General features: G+C 45.2%; 1 protein-coding gene across 2 annotated transcripts in view; it reads right to left on the reverse strand.

Annotated features, from left to right (window-relative positions):
- The window catches only part of MAGI3 (membrane associated guanylate kinase, WW and PDZ domain containing 3), a 71795-nt gene that overhangs the window by 30283 nt on the left and 25022 nt on the right, over positions 1-16490 (reverse strand). For both annotated transcript variants that reach the window (XM_075722207.1, XM_075722209.1), the window contains exons 2-3: positions 3538-3654; positions 1570-1689 (exon numbers count right to left, since the gene is read on the reverse strand). In XM_075722207.1, the coding sequence (XP_075578322.1) occupies positions 1570-1689; positions 3538-3654 (237 nt within the window). The remainder of the gene's footprint in view (positions 1-1569; positions 1690-3537; positions 3655-16490) is intronic.

A 16490-nucleotide genomic window follows, 5' to 3' on the forward strand; every position in this document is an offset into this window, starting at 1 on the left:
CAAAGACTAGGAATCATCTGTTGTTTTCTGGAAAAGAATTTCAGCAACTGACCTCTCTCCTGACTGCTCATATGATTTTTATTAGGGAATTGAGCACACAGCAAGAGAGCTTCCCAGCATTCCTGCTGGGGTAACATTTGGTGGCTGGATATGGTTTTGACCATGTAAAAAAACCAAAAAAACCAAAAAAACCCAAACAAAAAGAACCCCAACAAAAAAAACCCTTCTGAAAATATCAGTGAGGGCGAGGCTCAAAGTGGTGACAGCCAGATAAAGGGGAGCTAAGGGAAACAAAAAAGTGCTAGTTTGGTCTAAATTGGCTTAGGAGATTTCCACGGACAAGACAATGTTAACAGACAGCATGACGCGTGTAAAACAAGGAGGTACAGAGCCTTTCACAGAATTTTCTACTTTGGACATTTTCTTTTCCTTTTCTTTTTTTTTGGGGGGCGGGGGGGGGAAATCAATCAAATTCATTCAAGTGCCAGTAAAACCACCACCTACCAAAGAAGACCTCTAAATATTGCTTGAATCAAATATATGTTAAACATATGTAAAAATCAGGCAGGTAAAATTCTGTTGAGCATCAATGAACCTGCACATGCTCAGCATTTCTGTAAATCTGGTTGTAATTTAGTTGACTTCAAATACAACTATATATTTGAAAAAAATCTAGCCAGATCGTATTTCAGGTTTTATAAACTGAGACACAAAAAGCAATGCGAGATGTTTGTAATTTGTTCTGTTCACGGTGTCAAGAGGTAAGGTGTTCAATAGCAAAAAGCAGCAGAAACCAGGCAATGGCTACTTGAAACCCACCTGCAAGCCGGGCACACTCCACGGGAGTGCAAGACGCCCCAGGGCTGAGCCAGTCCAACTGGTCTCTCCTCCCTCTTACTAAACAAAGGTGGGTTTCAGTTGTCCCCCCACCCCAGAGTACAGGGAGTGAGGAACCTTAAAGTTATCTCTGACTGCCATCAAACCCTTTAAAACAAAACAAAGCAAAGCAAAGGAAAAACCCGTCACGCGGTGGCAGCTCCACGACTCCTCTGGATAACCAGCTCCTGACGGTTCACTGCCTCCATTACAATGTTTTTCCCTGTCACGTTTAACAAACAACGTTGCTACAGATTTGGACAATCTGGTCTAGTGCTGTTCAATTTTTCATTGCAAAATATGTTTTTTTCCCTGCTGTATCAGAACTTCCCTTGCCTTCTGTCCTTTTGATGTGCACCTCTGAGAAGAACATGGCTCTGTTCTCAAAGGTTTAAACAAAATTGATTGTGAATCCCATTAAAACAAAACTCTACCAAGCATAGACAAACATTTTCAGAATGCTTCCTCAAAAACACAATAAGGAAAATAATGAGATTGCACTAAGACTGGTTGAAAGGACAACTTGTGATTTACTAGAGAGCTTCAGAACAAGACGACGAGTCCTCTTCACAGGTACTCCAAAAATAGATTTAATATTGCGCTCTACTAGCGTAATGACCTCGAAGGGCAGGGAAAGTGGCCCCTCCTGGGTACAAGGAGCTACACTTAGACCATTAAACGTCATCAACATACCGTCATACGTTCCACTTTCTAGCAAGGCTCCACTTTCTTCCAGTGCTTTAAACTGCTCAACAGGAATGAAATTATAGTCTACCCCAGGGACCTCCCCATCTCTGGGAGCCCGTGTAGTGCCTGAAAAGACAGAGAAAACACTCTTGTAAGAGACTGAAGTGCTGCCTGTTTACCAAATGCTGCCTGCTGTACAAATCAGTAAAAACACTAAATTTTTGAATCTTTATACAATGATGATGTCACTCCAGTAAGACAAGAGTTGGAACACTGGTGAGCAAGTGAACAATAATTTATAAAAACTAGACCAATAAATTACATAGCAATGACAGTTCTGGTATTGAGGAAGGAGGACGAAAAAAGCTGGGTGAGGTGGTAATTAGCAAGAATTCTTTTTCACGTTCAGTGAACTGAAAACTTATTCTGTGGAAGTTGATGACGCCTGGGCCAGGCGACAGCAGTCGAGGATTCTGGGGAGCTGGTTAAGAGCTGTGGTACTTTAACACAGCTGTGATGGAGCTGCTTCTTTCCATTGTTTCCACCAGTACCAACTTACTGATTTGTAACGAGGTCAGCGTGACTAAGCACATTTGATTTTTGGGCCACCAAATCCGTAACTGGGCACAAAACCTATTTTTTTAACCTTACAATTCAGAGTGTAATTCATCTATACTCCAAACCCTAGCTACAGGTAAGCTTTTTCAAAGCGATCAGTAAATTGCTGTGTTAATGCAGAAGTTCTCAAAGTGTTATGTCTATAAATATGGGCCTCCCATAGTTATAATAGCTTAATTAAAGCTCTCCTGGAAGGGACTCCGCTGATTCATTAACGTCTATAACCTAATAGCATTTTAAAGGCATACATCATTTTTTTCAGGCAGCAGCATGAACAAGAGTTACTAGTAAACAAACTGCCTTTCACTATCATTATCTTTTAAAAAAGTCACAAGCTCTTTGGTGCACTCAGTATGATAGTGATGCTAAATTGAGAATGGAATTACTGTAGTCACAAAAACATTAGCTGACAAACTTTTTTTAGTGCAATGAACATTTAAATACTATCGGTGATGAGCCTTTTTAATCAGTGAACCTTTGAGACAAGGTAAAGGATGATCTCGTGATAATTAAGAAATGAAATGGCACAGAAGGGTGAGAAGCAACGAGCGGGTATTTGGCAGCTGTCAGAGCATCCTGCACCTTGACCAGTCCTTTCTGCAAGCTTCCGCTCGCAGGAGCAGAAACCTCTAGGCACCTCGCTAAAGGCAAGTTAGCACCCGTGCTGGCTGGACCAAGAGACGCCAGCGGGCGCTCAGAGCAGAAGGGCTTCCGTAACTGATGAGACAGGTCCATCCAGATTCTGGCTAATTAATTCTTGCTGTGACACTAAAGTTTGTTCCTTCCTCTCTTCTTGGGCCACGGATTCGCTCTCCCTCTTGCCGCCACCTCCTTGTAGTATCTTCTCAGGACGAGCGAAGAACAGCTCCCCTGCACCTTCTGTCACTGCAACCCTTTCTGCACAGAATCCCTCCCGCAACTCTGCTTCCAGCTGCGTACTCTGCCTAACGCATGCGACCCTTTTGAGGTGTAAGTTTCCTCTTTGTGCAAAAACCAATATATCGACAAAAATCAGGACATGTTTGCACTGCTTGATCAGGCTGAGGAAGGTTTGTTTCCCATGGTGGCTGTGGTTATTCTAACAACAACTGACAAACTTCCGATGAGTAAAACACAAATATTCCTGAAATACTCTGATCTTTGAATGCTGAAGTTTTTGCTGTTTTGTCAGTCCATACTGGCCGTACCTTTTCATTGCAACTTAAGATATGAAACCACTCTAGCAAAGCCATTTTCATAAGTTCCTGCTGCAAGGGAAAACTACAAACCAGATTAGGAGAGAAGGCATTTAAAGCGTTTGAATTTTGTGACGGTTAGCAGGAACAGACCAAATGAGGCTGATCTTTACATACTTACAAGGGATGGTTCTCAAGTAGAGATTGTCTCTGATCACTTGCTGGAGTTTATGGTCTATCGAGCCCTTCTGGAACTGAAGGCTCAAGTAGTGGCGCAAGTCTTTGTTGATGACTTTTCCTTAAAAAACAACAAACAAGAGTAACTTGTAAAAATTAAGCAGGATGTCGCAACAAGAATGCCATTTCACTGCTATGAATGTTTCAAAAAAAAAAACCAAAAGTGGCAGAAAGAGTTGGGTTGTTTTAAATGCAACAACCTGAACAGAAAAGCCATTCTACGCTACCAAAGCCTGACTCTCCGCTGGTGTAAACTGGCATGGTGACTTTAAGCATAGCTGAGCAACAACCATCCAACGTCAGCAGCTCCCAAGCAAGACAGCAACAATATTCTGGAATTGTTTTGAAATCAATAAGAAGTATTATAATACAAAATCTATTACCAAAATCAAAAGTCTCTACAGACAGGAAACTGCCTCAAAATACAGCGATAATATTTTCTATTCAATTTACACCTACGGGTTAGGCACGTGAACTCAGTATTTTGCCACATGGGAATCTGTATTCTTGATATTATAAAAAGAAAATATTTTCTTTTTAAAAACACTGCATAATAGAAGAGGGTTTTTTTGCAATTATTCCTTTGCAATACTTCTGTCAGGTATCATTAGCGAATCTGTCATATCGCTAGATAACCATGGCCCCTTCAGCACACAAATAACTGAGCTCCTGTATTACTGCTTCATCCTTCTGACACAAGGGTACAAAACAATCCTTTGTACCCTGTCATCTTCCCAGAAAGCACATTAAATAGGGTTCAGTGACCTTGATAAATTTAAGTTACGTACTACAGCAGAACACTCGGGGCTTTAGGGCAAAAGACTCTCAGTCTCTGTCTTCAAAACCCAACCTAGGAGATGCTGGTGTATCGCACAGCAGGAACAAAAGCTGGAACACACAACCACTCCTTTTAAATTACGTCAGCAACAGGGTACGAAATGCGTAAACTTGCCGTAGGAGCGATTCCGACAGGAGCCTCTGAAGCCCGCCCAGACCAGCTGCTGAAGAGACCACCGCAAAAGGCCCAAGAATGAAATGGGGCACAGACCCACATCAGTCTTAATACAAAGCTCACCTACACCTTAAATTGAGATTATTGTACTTACATGAAATGCCAAATTTGGAGAAAACCCAACAAATGAAAACCACCAAAACCCAAAAAGCCCTTCCACCACCACTAACCAAGTTTTCCCAACCATGTGTCACCGCTGCGAAGTCAGTTGCATGTTTTGGTTTTGGCAAGTTTATGCTTTCCCTTCCCCTGCTGCCAAGGTAAGGGCAGATACACACCTTATATACGCGTCTCAAACATTAGCTCGGCTACCACTATTCATTAACACAAACCCTATTTCAATTTGCACCCTTTTCCCTCCAGGCAAAACAACGGCATGCTGGCAAGTATTTAAAGGTGAAACCACGATTGCCTATCAGCCCTCTCTTCAGAGGCCTGTGCTGCCCGCAGCAATTACCCAAAACCCAAACAGAACCAAAGAAAAAGCCCATCACGCACGTGCCCCAGGAACACAGGCAGCACACCCAGCGCTAACGTGAGCCCCGAGCTCCAAATGAAGTTCATTTCTCACCCTCTTTTAACACTGCCGTTTATTTAAAAATTTCCCCCAGAAACACAAGAAGCATTCTACAGCATTGAGGCCATCACGCTACGGTCCTCATGGCTTTCCTGGAGTTACACAAGCGACACAGTAATTCCCACGAACACGGGCGGGGTGAGCAGCATCCCCGTCCCGACTCCTTCCCAAACACCGAGCTCCCCCAGGCCCCACGCGCTCTGTTGTTATGACAGCGAGCCCCCAGCTCAATTCCCTATTTTGCCATCATGAGCTGTTCTTTATAAAACTTTGGATTCGCTTTCTGCAGCGTAATGAGCAAAACATGTCATGGAAAATGAAAACAAATGGTGTAATCTCCAGCAAGAAAAATATTTTCCATTTGTTACTACAAATCACTTTATTGTTTGTAGACAAGACGGTTTCTCAACATTAAAAAATGTTTTACCACTAAAACGGTTCATCCATCTCCCTGTCAAAGCCAGATCTATAGCACTGCACTTCAACAATACAAGCATATTTCACTTAGGCAGATCAATACGCACGTATTTCACTCAGGCAGATGAATCTGGTTGTTAGCTATATTCAGAGCATCGCATGTCGGAAAAACTTGGCAAGAGGCGAAAATCTGCACTGGATGTAGAATTACAGAGACTTTATTTATTCACTCATCTTACCCTCTTTATGTTTTAAAATTTAAAAGCTCATAAAGTCTTTTTCATAAATATCAACTCGGTCCAAGAAAAAGTAAAAGCAAAGCTGCTACTAAGGATATGCCGACATTGAGGGGTTAATCTTAACATTAAAACCTTCAAGATTGGACTATACTCTGAGACCGAGATGACTAAATTGAAGATTGAAAGGATTGCCTGTGGAAAACAGAAGTCAAACAAAATAGTAGGGAGAGAGAAAATGACAGAAAGTCACAGAGAGAATGGTGTACATTGGAAAGCAGAAAACTAAAGTAACAGTAAGGATGCTTTAGGCAACCTCCAGAGCTTGTTCTTACGCAAAAGCCAGACATTTCCCCCTTCAGGAGCTGAACATGCTCCTTTATGCTGTTTCACCCAGGCTTGTAGGAAAACCTCATGTATCAGACTCCCCGAAATGACCTAATAAATGTCGGGTTGGTCTTTGTTGTGCTGCTGAGCTGTCTCTGAAGGATGCCACACGCAACACAGGGACCACTCAAGAGGAATGATGTACTTTATACCATTCAGGTTCTGCAAGATGAACAGGCACAAGCATCTTGTTTCCAGTTTTAATTTGAATTAAACACAAAGGAACTGTTTGAATGAGGATATGCACACTGCAGTTCAGTAAGGAAAACTAAGTGACTGCAGAAGAAAAAAAGGCGTGAGTACCACTGCAGCAAAACACAGCGCTGTGAAGGACAGAGGCAAGTGTGAGTGGCAGAGACACTGCAAAAAACGGGGGTAGTGGCTTTCATTTCTCTTCTCACGCCACAAACTGCAACGGCGGAGTCGCCTTTGCCGCTGTACCTAAGCAGGACGAAGACAGCTATTTATGCATCCGACCTGTCACGGCAACGCTACGGTATACGTACTGCAGTTACAAACAGATGAGCATTGCCACGGGGCTACTAGAACTCAACACAAAGAAGCCCATTTCTACATAAGCAATGTTGGTAAAACAGCAAAGCTCAAAGTTTAAATACGCAAATAAATTCTAAGAATTCAATCTGTGAAGATTTTATGATGCTGCTGCCCAATAGTAAGTCACAGCAAAATAATGTTACACAAGTACGTCTGGCTAATGCTGCCATTACGTGGAGCATCTGCGCCGTCCCCCCACATCAGGCCGAAGAGCACGTGGAAATTCCCCATTTCGGTGTGATGCCCGTTTCATGCAGCCAGCCAGAGGTGACAGCTGTCTGGAGGTAGGGCGCATCTCATGCACCGCACCGTGCGGGGGGCCGCGCTCGGAAGTTTCCATGCCAACGCCTCCTACAGACAGCGGCATCTATACGCCGTCAAGGAGCTGCAATGCTGATGGACAAATAAATCGGTGCATGGCATTTTTCTTTCAAACTTTTCAAAAAATACTTTAAATTATAAAAGCAGTTTTTCAAAGTAGCGGTTTATTAAAAGCATGCTTCTTTCCTATTAAGCTACATAATTCATTACTAGGGCTTAGCTTCGCCTGCAGCATTTAACACAAAAACGTCTTTTAAGGGAACAGATGCGAAAGCGGGCTCGCACTCCGTCATTCTGGCAGTAAATTCTCCGGCAGCCTGTGAGCAGCGCGGTGCGTTCACTGGCCAGCTACAGGGGTAAGAGCAGCCCCGGGAGCGCTCGGCAGGCGGGGCGGCAGCCGGGGCCTTTGCCCAGGGCAGGCAGGAGGGGAGCGGGGCACGGCCGGGGGCTCGGCGGGGAGCGGGGCACGGCCGGGGGCTCGGCGGGGAACGGCCCGCGGCGGGACGGGGCCGGGCAGGGCCGGGCCGGGCAGGGCAGGGCGGCGGGACGGGGCCGGGCCCCACAGGGCCGGGCAGGGCCGGGCCGGGCGGCGGGACGGGGCCGCGGCGTCTGCCGCCACCTCCCGGCCGCAGTCCCGGGCCGCCCCTGTGCCGCCGGCCGAGCGGGGCCCGCCGCCAGCGCAGGGAGCGGAGGGAGCGGCCCCGGGGCCAGGCCGGGCCCGGCGGAGGGAGCGCGGCGCCGCCGCTGCTCGGGGCCTTGGAAGCGAAGTCCCGAACCCCACCGCTGCCCTGCCAGGGGCTGAACCCCACCATTGCCCTGCCAGGGGCTGAACCCCACCATTGCCCTGCCAGGGGCCGAACCCCACCGCTGCCCTGCCAGGGGCCGAACCCCACCATTGCCCTGCCAGGGGCCGAACCCCACCGCTGCCCTGCCAGGGGCCGAACCCCACCGCTGCCCTGCCAGGGGCCGAACCCCACCGCTGCCCTGCCAGGGGCTGAACCCCACCATTGCCCTGCCAAGTGCCGAACCCCACCATTGCCCTGCCAGGGGCTGAACCCCACCATTGCCCTGCCAGGGGCCGAACCCCACCGCTGCCCTGCCAGGGGCTGAACCCCACCGCTGCCCTGCCAGGGGCCGAACCCCACCATTGCCCTGCCAGGGGCCGAACCCCACTGCTGCCCTGCCAAGTGCCGAACCCCACCATTGCCCTGCCAGGGGCCGAACCCCACCATTGCCCTGCCAGGGGCCGAACCCCACTGCTGCCCTGCCAAGTGCCGAACCCCACCGCTGCCCTGCCCCAGCTGCCCTGGGCACCGCCGGCCGCGGGGCGCTCGGAGCGGCGAGGAAGGGAACGAGCACGGATCGGAGGCTGCCGCGCAATTCTGTTTTCTCAATGGGAATGAAGCGGAGGAGAAACGCAGACAGAATTCCGTAACATAGATTCAGAATTTCATAAACGTAAACGGAATTTCATCCCGTCCAAGGTTACGCTCGGCTGCGTGATGCGTTCCATAAGCAGTGACTGCAAAAGGCAACCCAGAATATGAAAATTCCACATGAAACACACATTAAGGGCTCATAAAAGAGCTGATGGACTGTGCTCAAAAGCGGCTAACTAAAACAGGAATTATCAAGGTTGATCAAGGGGAAACCAGTTACTGTTTAATTGAAACTAGGCTATCAATACTTAAAGTAAGATGAAGCAATCTTTGACACAACCAAGCAAAAGCCATTTAAAGAAACGTTCAGCTACACGCAGCAGATGCGTTGCATTAGGAAACCAAAGTTCTAATTAGCGTTAACTTTATCATATTCCTCAGCAGCTACTCACACATGATAACACCAGTTACAGCCCCAAATGCATGCATTCACTGAACGCAATAAATTATTTCTAAAAGCATGCAAGAGAATCACCGTATTCCCAGAATATGGAAAAGATGGAAAAGCCCAGCAGTAACACAGCCTCAGTACTTGCGCCGCGATGCTGCCCACCTAGCAGATGCACACCTACATTCTCCGTACAAGAAACGTGCAGGAGGTTCAAATCATCTCCGTTACATCAGAAGGAGACAGCGACATTTTGAGAATGTCTGACGCAGTCAGCAGGTGCAGCTTTGCTCAGCTTGTGGGGCAGAAACACCAGTGGATTACTGTGCCAAAGTCTGCTTTTCCTTCCCGGAGGAAGAGGGGCCAGCAGCGCTGGGAGCCCGAGGAGGAAGGCTGAGACTGACAGCACTGCCCGGCAGCTCGGCCCGCCGAGGCTCTGTGGACACGCTCCGTTCAACACCTCCCCATCCCTCTTCCAGGTAATGGATGCCAGAACCTAAGTTTGGACTCTGCCCGTTACAGAGGAGCTCCCTAGGAAAATTCAGGCCAGTAAGGAAGCTGAGATGACGACCGCATCTGGGCCAGCGATCCGCCTGGGAACAAAGATCCTGGTCCCGTTACGGGCAGAGCTCCACTCAGGGTGACTTCTGTTTATTCACTAGGTGACTGCTGCTTCTTCAAAGAGCAATCAAGCTCACCGTCAGGTGAAGCATTACTTCTAAGAGACAAGGAATAAGAAAATCGTCGTGTTCCGCTCTCAGGACTCAATAAGCACCTGTACGCCATCCGCAATTACAAGCTGCTTTGGAGCGCAGTCGCTACAAGGATGTTCAAAAGACCAAAAGCAGATCATCATCTCAGGAACGTGACATGTATGCTTCTGCTCATTTGCCTTTTAATGAGACTCAAACAGCAATAGGTCCACGCTGCTCTGCTCCTGAAGTCTAAATTAATCATGTCTTTTGATTGCCAGATCCGACATCGGAAAAGGCCAACCATTGACTAATTCGGCAAAGATTCTCCAAAGGGCCATAGCGGGCAGGTCTCTGGCTCGGATTCCGTAAGGGCATCTTGATTTGCTCCATCGCTGGTAGGTAGTGACATTTGTCTGAAAACAGAAATCTGTCACAAGACATAGATTTTCCCCTGACAATGAGCAGAACAGACAAGGTAAAGAATGAAACTTGATTTCCCAGAACAAACATGGGAGAAGAGCCAAATACATTAGAAGCTTATTTTTGGATGTGAAATGCAAATGATGTATTTCACAAAGACAACGTAAAAGAAACCCTTAGATTATTAAAGGGCATGAAAAAAGAACAAAAATATATTTTAAATCTGTTCTGGCCATACTGACAGACTTCTCACCTTCTCCCTCAACCTCCCTCAACCTTTGGGTTGAGCGGAGACCAACAGACATCAAGAACCAATCTCTTCTGGAATTACTGACACTATTCTCAGCAGAGGGAGAACCGGGGAATGACTTGGGAAAGTTGTTTGGTGAGGGAAGGGAAAGTCCTAAGGATGAGAAGCTGATAAGCACAGATAAAACTGAACTGGACTATTTGGGAATACGGATAGGTATCAAAGGAGGTATGATGATTCAGAATAATGCTGTAGGGAGAAAATATTTTTGAAATATATTTTAAATTCCTCAGTAAGAGGTCTCACAAAAGCTTTCAAATATTCATTAAGATTAACAGAATCTCACTAAGCCTGCTGGGCTGTGTGAATTTCCCTCCACTAAATGTCTGCAGAGAATAAATTATTTGACTGAGGACAGGGACAGCAAAGATATTTTTATTAAGCCATGCTGCACTCAGCAAGCTACACGAGTGTCCCCCCAAAAAAACTTAGACAACATGAAACTCTGCGGGCTGGAGCCACTGGCACAGGGTTAGCATCAGCTGCGACAGAGCGTGGGAACAGGGAAGACAGCCCGGGTTTAGGTGACGGACGTACATGGATGAGCAAGAGGCTCGGGAACACGCGGAGCGAGCATGGAGAGGGGAGAGGGGGAGAGATGCAGCCTCGCGCTGCGTCCATGTGCGGAAAATCCAAATCAGTCTCGTTATGCAGTTCTGGAAGTTATTCCAGCATCTGGAGAAAACATGTTCTAACAAAGGAAAAAAAAAGAGTATTTGAGAAATTATCAAAACTTCTGGGCAAAGGACATTTCAAGATAAGTCCTTTACACCGTTCTTCCTTCGAGATGAGCTTTTGTACATGGCCCTGCCAAGCACATCCCAGCTTTCCAAGAGCTTGGAGGAGATTGCTATCCATTTGCTTTATTTTACCATGCTTTTTAATCGCGTCACATAAAGATATCTAGGAAACACTAGTCATATGAAAATCGTTACCCTTCTGCATGCCAGTGTCCTACGGAGATAGACTCAGGAGATTCAGACTCGGGGTAGATTTTTACAGGCAAACCCAACCCGCTCTGCGTACTCTCAAGCTGTCCTGCCCTCCATTTTCCTGTGCAGTATGTCCAAGAACTGGACATCTAATAAATACTGAAGAACTATGCAAATAGCTACATTTATGAGACTGCTCTTACAAATCCCTACCAAATACTCCAAGGCATACAGTAACGACACAAGACCAACCAGTACGGGTGGGGAGTGCCAGAGCATCAGCACAGAATGAAGGAAGCAGGACTGGAGGAGACCTTGCCAAGGAGCAGCAGGACCTGCCCAAGCAGCAGAGGAAGGGATTTAATTCCTCCAAGTAACACAACTAATCTGTAAACTTTTAACTACAATAGCAAATCTTGTTTCTTTGTACTGAAGAGGAATCATGGTGCAGAGCATTTGCCAATTACCATGCTGCGAAATAAAGGTTGTTAAGTAGCTAAATGTTACTAGTGTCAATCTTCTTTAAAGAAAATTGAATTAAGGGTCTTTCATGTAGATGAACTATTGGCTCTGTCATTAAAGATATTCTGCAAATTCAGAAAAAGTAAAGGGTAAGTATGTCAGATTCATCTAATTACATTAACATGATAGATGCAGAACAATTCACAGAAGAATTTACATAGGGTCTATTGTACAGAAAAAAATCTCATGGCACTTCATAGCCACAATAATCCATTAAACCAGACTCATTTACTAATTGAAAGCTAAAAAATATTAGAAAGCTTTACTTTGAAAGCCTTGTTTCATTGTAGTTTGTTATATGCTGTCCAATAAATTCTTGGTAATATATTCATATTCATAGAAATTATGGTACAGATAAGCCTTACAGAATTAATACATCATTTACTGTAGCATTCAAAATACTGAAAGTTGGTTTTTACAGTACTTCTGAAATAAATTAAAAACTGTTGCTCCCAATTTGAGAAGGTTGCCACAAACTTCATTGGAGTATGAACATCCCGCTTCACTTTGGGGGATCTTCTTGTTTTTGTTAGCAATACAAAATACACTCAGAAAACACCAGTAACTATGAGCTTCGACTTTTTAAGCCTACAGATTTGGGAGATGGCTCATCACTAGAAATGATCAAACGGGTGACCAACACGAGCCTTTACAGGATAATGCCTTAAGATCTTCAGTCAAGGTGGTGACTGATTCAGGGAGACAAAGTTTCTCAGTCCTCATTCCTGAACATCACAGCATACTGTATTGTACTGTTCCCTTGAAACCTTATAGGGCTGGAAATGTTCTACCAATAAACCAGCCCACTGTTGGTAAACCTATGCAAAAATAATTTGGCTTTGTGCTTGCTTACAAACTTCATCATTAAAGCATTTCAAGTTTTGAAGATAACTAAAATATGCTTTGGAAGGCATATCCCCAAACAGTCTTTAAGAAATACAAAAAGCACTGGCAAATAACGTGTTGTTTATTCTGAAAAATGCTTGGAGCTGAAAAGGACAACAGTTTAAATGTAAACAGTGGGAGCCTGTATGCAATCCTCCAGGTTTTTATTTTTGGCAGTATAGGAACAGCTAAGTCAACTGTAACAGAAGCCTCTACATCGCGAATATCCATGGCTGGGTTCCTCATCTACCATGAAAAAAAAAAAAAAACAAACACAACTATTGTTTCGTGCAGAAGGAAGAAGAAAGAAAATATTGGCAGAGCACAGACGGCATTTCGATGGAGTCTTTCAGTGCCATTTGGTTGGTATATGAAAATAACACTTGTTACCCAACTAACAATTGCCTCCGTTTGCAAATAGATGCATCATAGTTGGCTGCATCTTGGAAGCGAAGAATAAGGATCCAGCACTGTGAAATCGAGAGGTTTTTAACAGAGGAAAGCAGCACCTACCACCCACCCCGAGCTCATCGCCCCCAGCTCCAGAGCACAGAACGTCCATGGGCAGGGCAGGGGGACGCCCCCCGCACCCCGGGAAGGCAGCTCCCATCCAACCACAAACAGCAGACACAGCGTTCCTTTAAACCACCTAAAGGCAAAAGCATTTAGCTCACATGCCAGAACGCATGCCGAACAAGGACAGCATCGGCACAGCTCAAGCGCAAAGCCCTGGGCTGCCAGGGCTCACAAGCACGGAGCCAACACACGGCAGGACGGTCACACGCACCACTTCGGAACTGCAGAGAAACCTGTGAATTAAGACCAGCTGCATGTGGAAACCCGTACGTAGGACAACGACAGATAAAGGCTCCACTGGACTCAAAAACAAGTAGCATTTTGCAGCAGTGCTATTTCAGTTACAAGACTGTCCTTCATCGCAGCCTAGCGCAATTTTGTGAAGGGGCATTTATCTCTTCATGAAAATAAAGTATATACATTTACTGGAGTTAACATGAAACAAAACATACACGTAAAAAGCCCGAAAAGATTAGTACACTGAAAGATGATGAGAAATGTTGGCAATTACTGGTGGACCACACAGTCAGTTCATGATTTTTCACTGAATGCTACTTTTTCCTCTCTGTACCTCGCCACATTTATGGACATTCTCAGCCTATGCATGATTCCTGCGGAATGACAGCAGACATCATTTTAAGTTGTTTTTGTGCGATGCATTGGTAGGAAAAAAGCTTGCATAGCCTAATACATTTTCTGCCTACAACCTTAAGGATTTTTAAAATTAAAATTCTTTGAGTGAACTCCAAAACTTTCAGATGCCAGCTTCAAGCATACTAATATCTGATATGATTATAGTAATACATTGCACGCACACAAAAATCCATTAACCATGGAAGTGCAGTCAGGGTAATTACCAACGGGTAGGGTTTTCTCTGATAACGCCAAGTATTTTAATGTACCATTATTAAATAGGAGAACAGCAAGGCACAAAGAACTGTACAGCTGTTTCTGATATAAGATCAGACACTGAAGGAGATATGAGTAGAACTCAAATGATTTAAAATAATGAATGGGTTTCAAATAAAATGCAAACATAACCATTTCCTTCAACTTAACAGTGGGGAAGAAAAATGCAGAATTTTCCACAAGAGAACAGTCTGACCTTTTATATTATATATGGAGACGTTCCTCTCCTCTCTTTGATTTGGTATTTTCTTGAGAAGTGAAAAAAGCACTGAACAGATGAACAATCTTTTGCCTATTTATAAAGATTTGCTATATTTTCAAGAGATATTTTAATTCTCTACTTTTCTCAAGATCCTAAGATCCTTCCCCACACTTCACTAGGAGGCAGCAGGTATCCTCCTTAATTAATAGGAGAGATGGAGCATTTTGCAACTTTCTGAAACAACAAAGACTCACTGCAGAGAATTTGGTTTTAATTACTGCGGGGCAGTACCTAAAAGCAGAGATACACTCTGCTCTCAGCTCAGAGACAGCATTTTGTGTTTCGATACTATTACGATGGCTGGGGGAACAGTGAGGAGCGGCTGTGCGGGAAGTCACGCCGGGGCATGGCTGCCGATGCCCCAGATGAAGCCGTCCTGCCTGCAGGTCAGCGGGGAAAGGCGTCCTTCCCTCCGGCTCCGGCTGGAGCCGCTCCTTCTCTCCTCTCCTCCACCGCCGCTCTGCCTGTCCCTGTCCTCCTCACTCTGTAGCAGTCCCCACAATACTCCGTCCGCTAAAATGGCACATAATTTCCATCTCAAATAAGATGTGTTTGCCTTGATGATAAAGAACGGGAATCCAGATAAACTGCCCCCTGTAAGCCTCTGCCACTGCCAGGCTTCAGACAAAGACAAGGATTTACAGGGATATCTGGAAGGCTCCCTGAGCACAGCCTGGGAGCTTGAAACACAAGACAAAACTTACATTTGCAAAATCTAACTACGCCTCTCGAAGCGAAAGAGAAACGTAAAGCACGAGAGGCAGCAGGTTTTTGCCATGACGGCAGCGGGTGAATACGAACACGCTGAGCAGGACAGGGTACGATCCAGTCGAACCACCACGCCGGGGATGGAGCCTGCACGGCGACACGCAAACGGGCGCAAACATGTTAAAAGTGTGTCACAACAATCTAAAGGGTCAAACCAGCAATTAGAATTTGTAATAAGCAAACATGTTCAAAAAATTAAAAATACAGGGCTGTTTTAATAATAGCACTGAGTACTTCATTAAGGCTTCCCAATTACGCACTCAGTCCCTTGCTGAGTGTTCATCTCTGGGCCACTCACTGCACCTGCAGCGGCTGGCTGGCCCGCGCAGTGTCTGTCACGGCAACACTTGTGCTGCAAAGGCAAATACGGGCACTGGAGCTACGAAATCAGAGTCCTCGATAACTGTCATAGGTTATAATGATACAGAAATCATTTTGTCTGCTCTTAATTGAGCAGACACGAACTGGAACATCCCAAAACAAAGATTAGGGCCCCAAACAACAGAAGTGATTTTCCTCCGGGTAACTATGGCTTGTTTTTGCCGATTTATAAACAAACTTCCATTCATTTCCTTAAATTTACAATGTGAGGTTTTAGTTTATTCACACCAGGGAAAATGATTTACTGAGAGAGCAAACGAACCAATTTGCTCTAGAAAGCACAATTAAGACATACAACTGAACAAATGTTACTTGAGTCCCAAAACTGTTCTAATATTAATGCCTCCCTTTGATAATCTGCAGCTAATGTGCAAATTCAAAGGTACTGACATTTAGTAAGTATTGTTTCACAAGGGACTGCACACAGGGCACTTGCAGGTTAACCTACCGTAGTCTTCGGCAAAAATTGCTTGCCCTTGTGTTTGTCCTAACATAGCATCACATTTCAGACACTGACGTACATATAACATACCATATCTTATTGCTTAAGCAGCGTGCAGTTCTATAGAATGACACACTTCAGTCACATCCCCACAGAACAACGTCCTTGCAGCTGCTCTGTGTTACACAAGCGATTTAATCTGCTTGGGACTCGGCACTGTTTTCCCAGCATAAGGGTACATGTTCACATGCCAAGACCTCCCCCCCCACCCCCAAGCGTTCTGATTAGAATAGAACTTATGCAAATCATAGACAGGTTTATTTTTAGCCTGCTTTCCATAGGAAGCAAGACATGCAATTACACTCTGCATAATTTCTAGGCCCACTAACCTATTTCAGTCTGGAGTTTGGCAGAGTAGGAGCCTGACAAAGATACTATATTCACAAAGATGCAGTATGTCGCT

The sequence above is a fragment of the Pelecanus crispus genome, chromosome 17 (genome assembly GCF_030463565.1).
Source record: "Pelecanus crispus isolate bPelCri1 chromosome 17, bPelCri1.pri, whole genome shotgun sequence".
NCBI classification, from domain to species: Eukaryota; Metazoa; Chordata; class Aves; order Pelecaniformes; family Pelecanidae; genus Pelecanus; species Pelecanus crispus.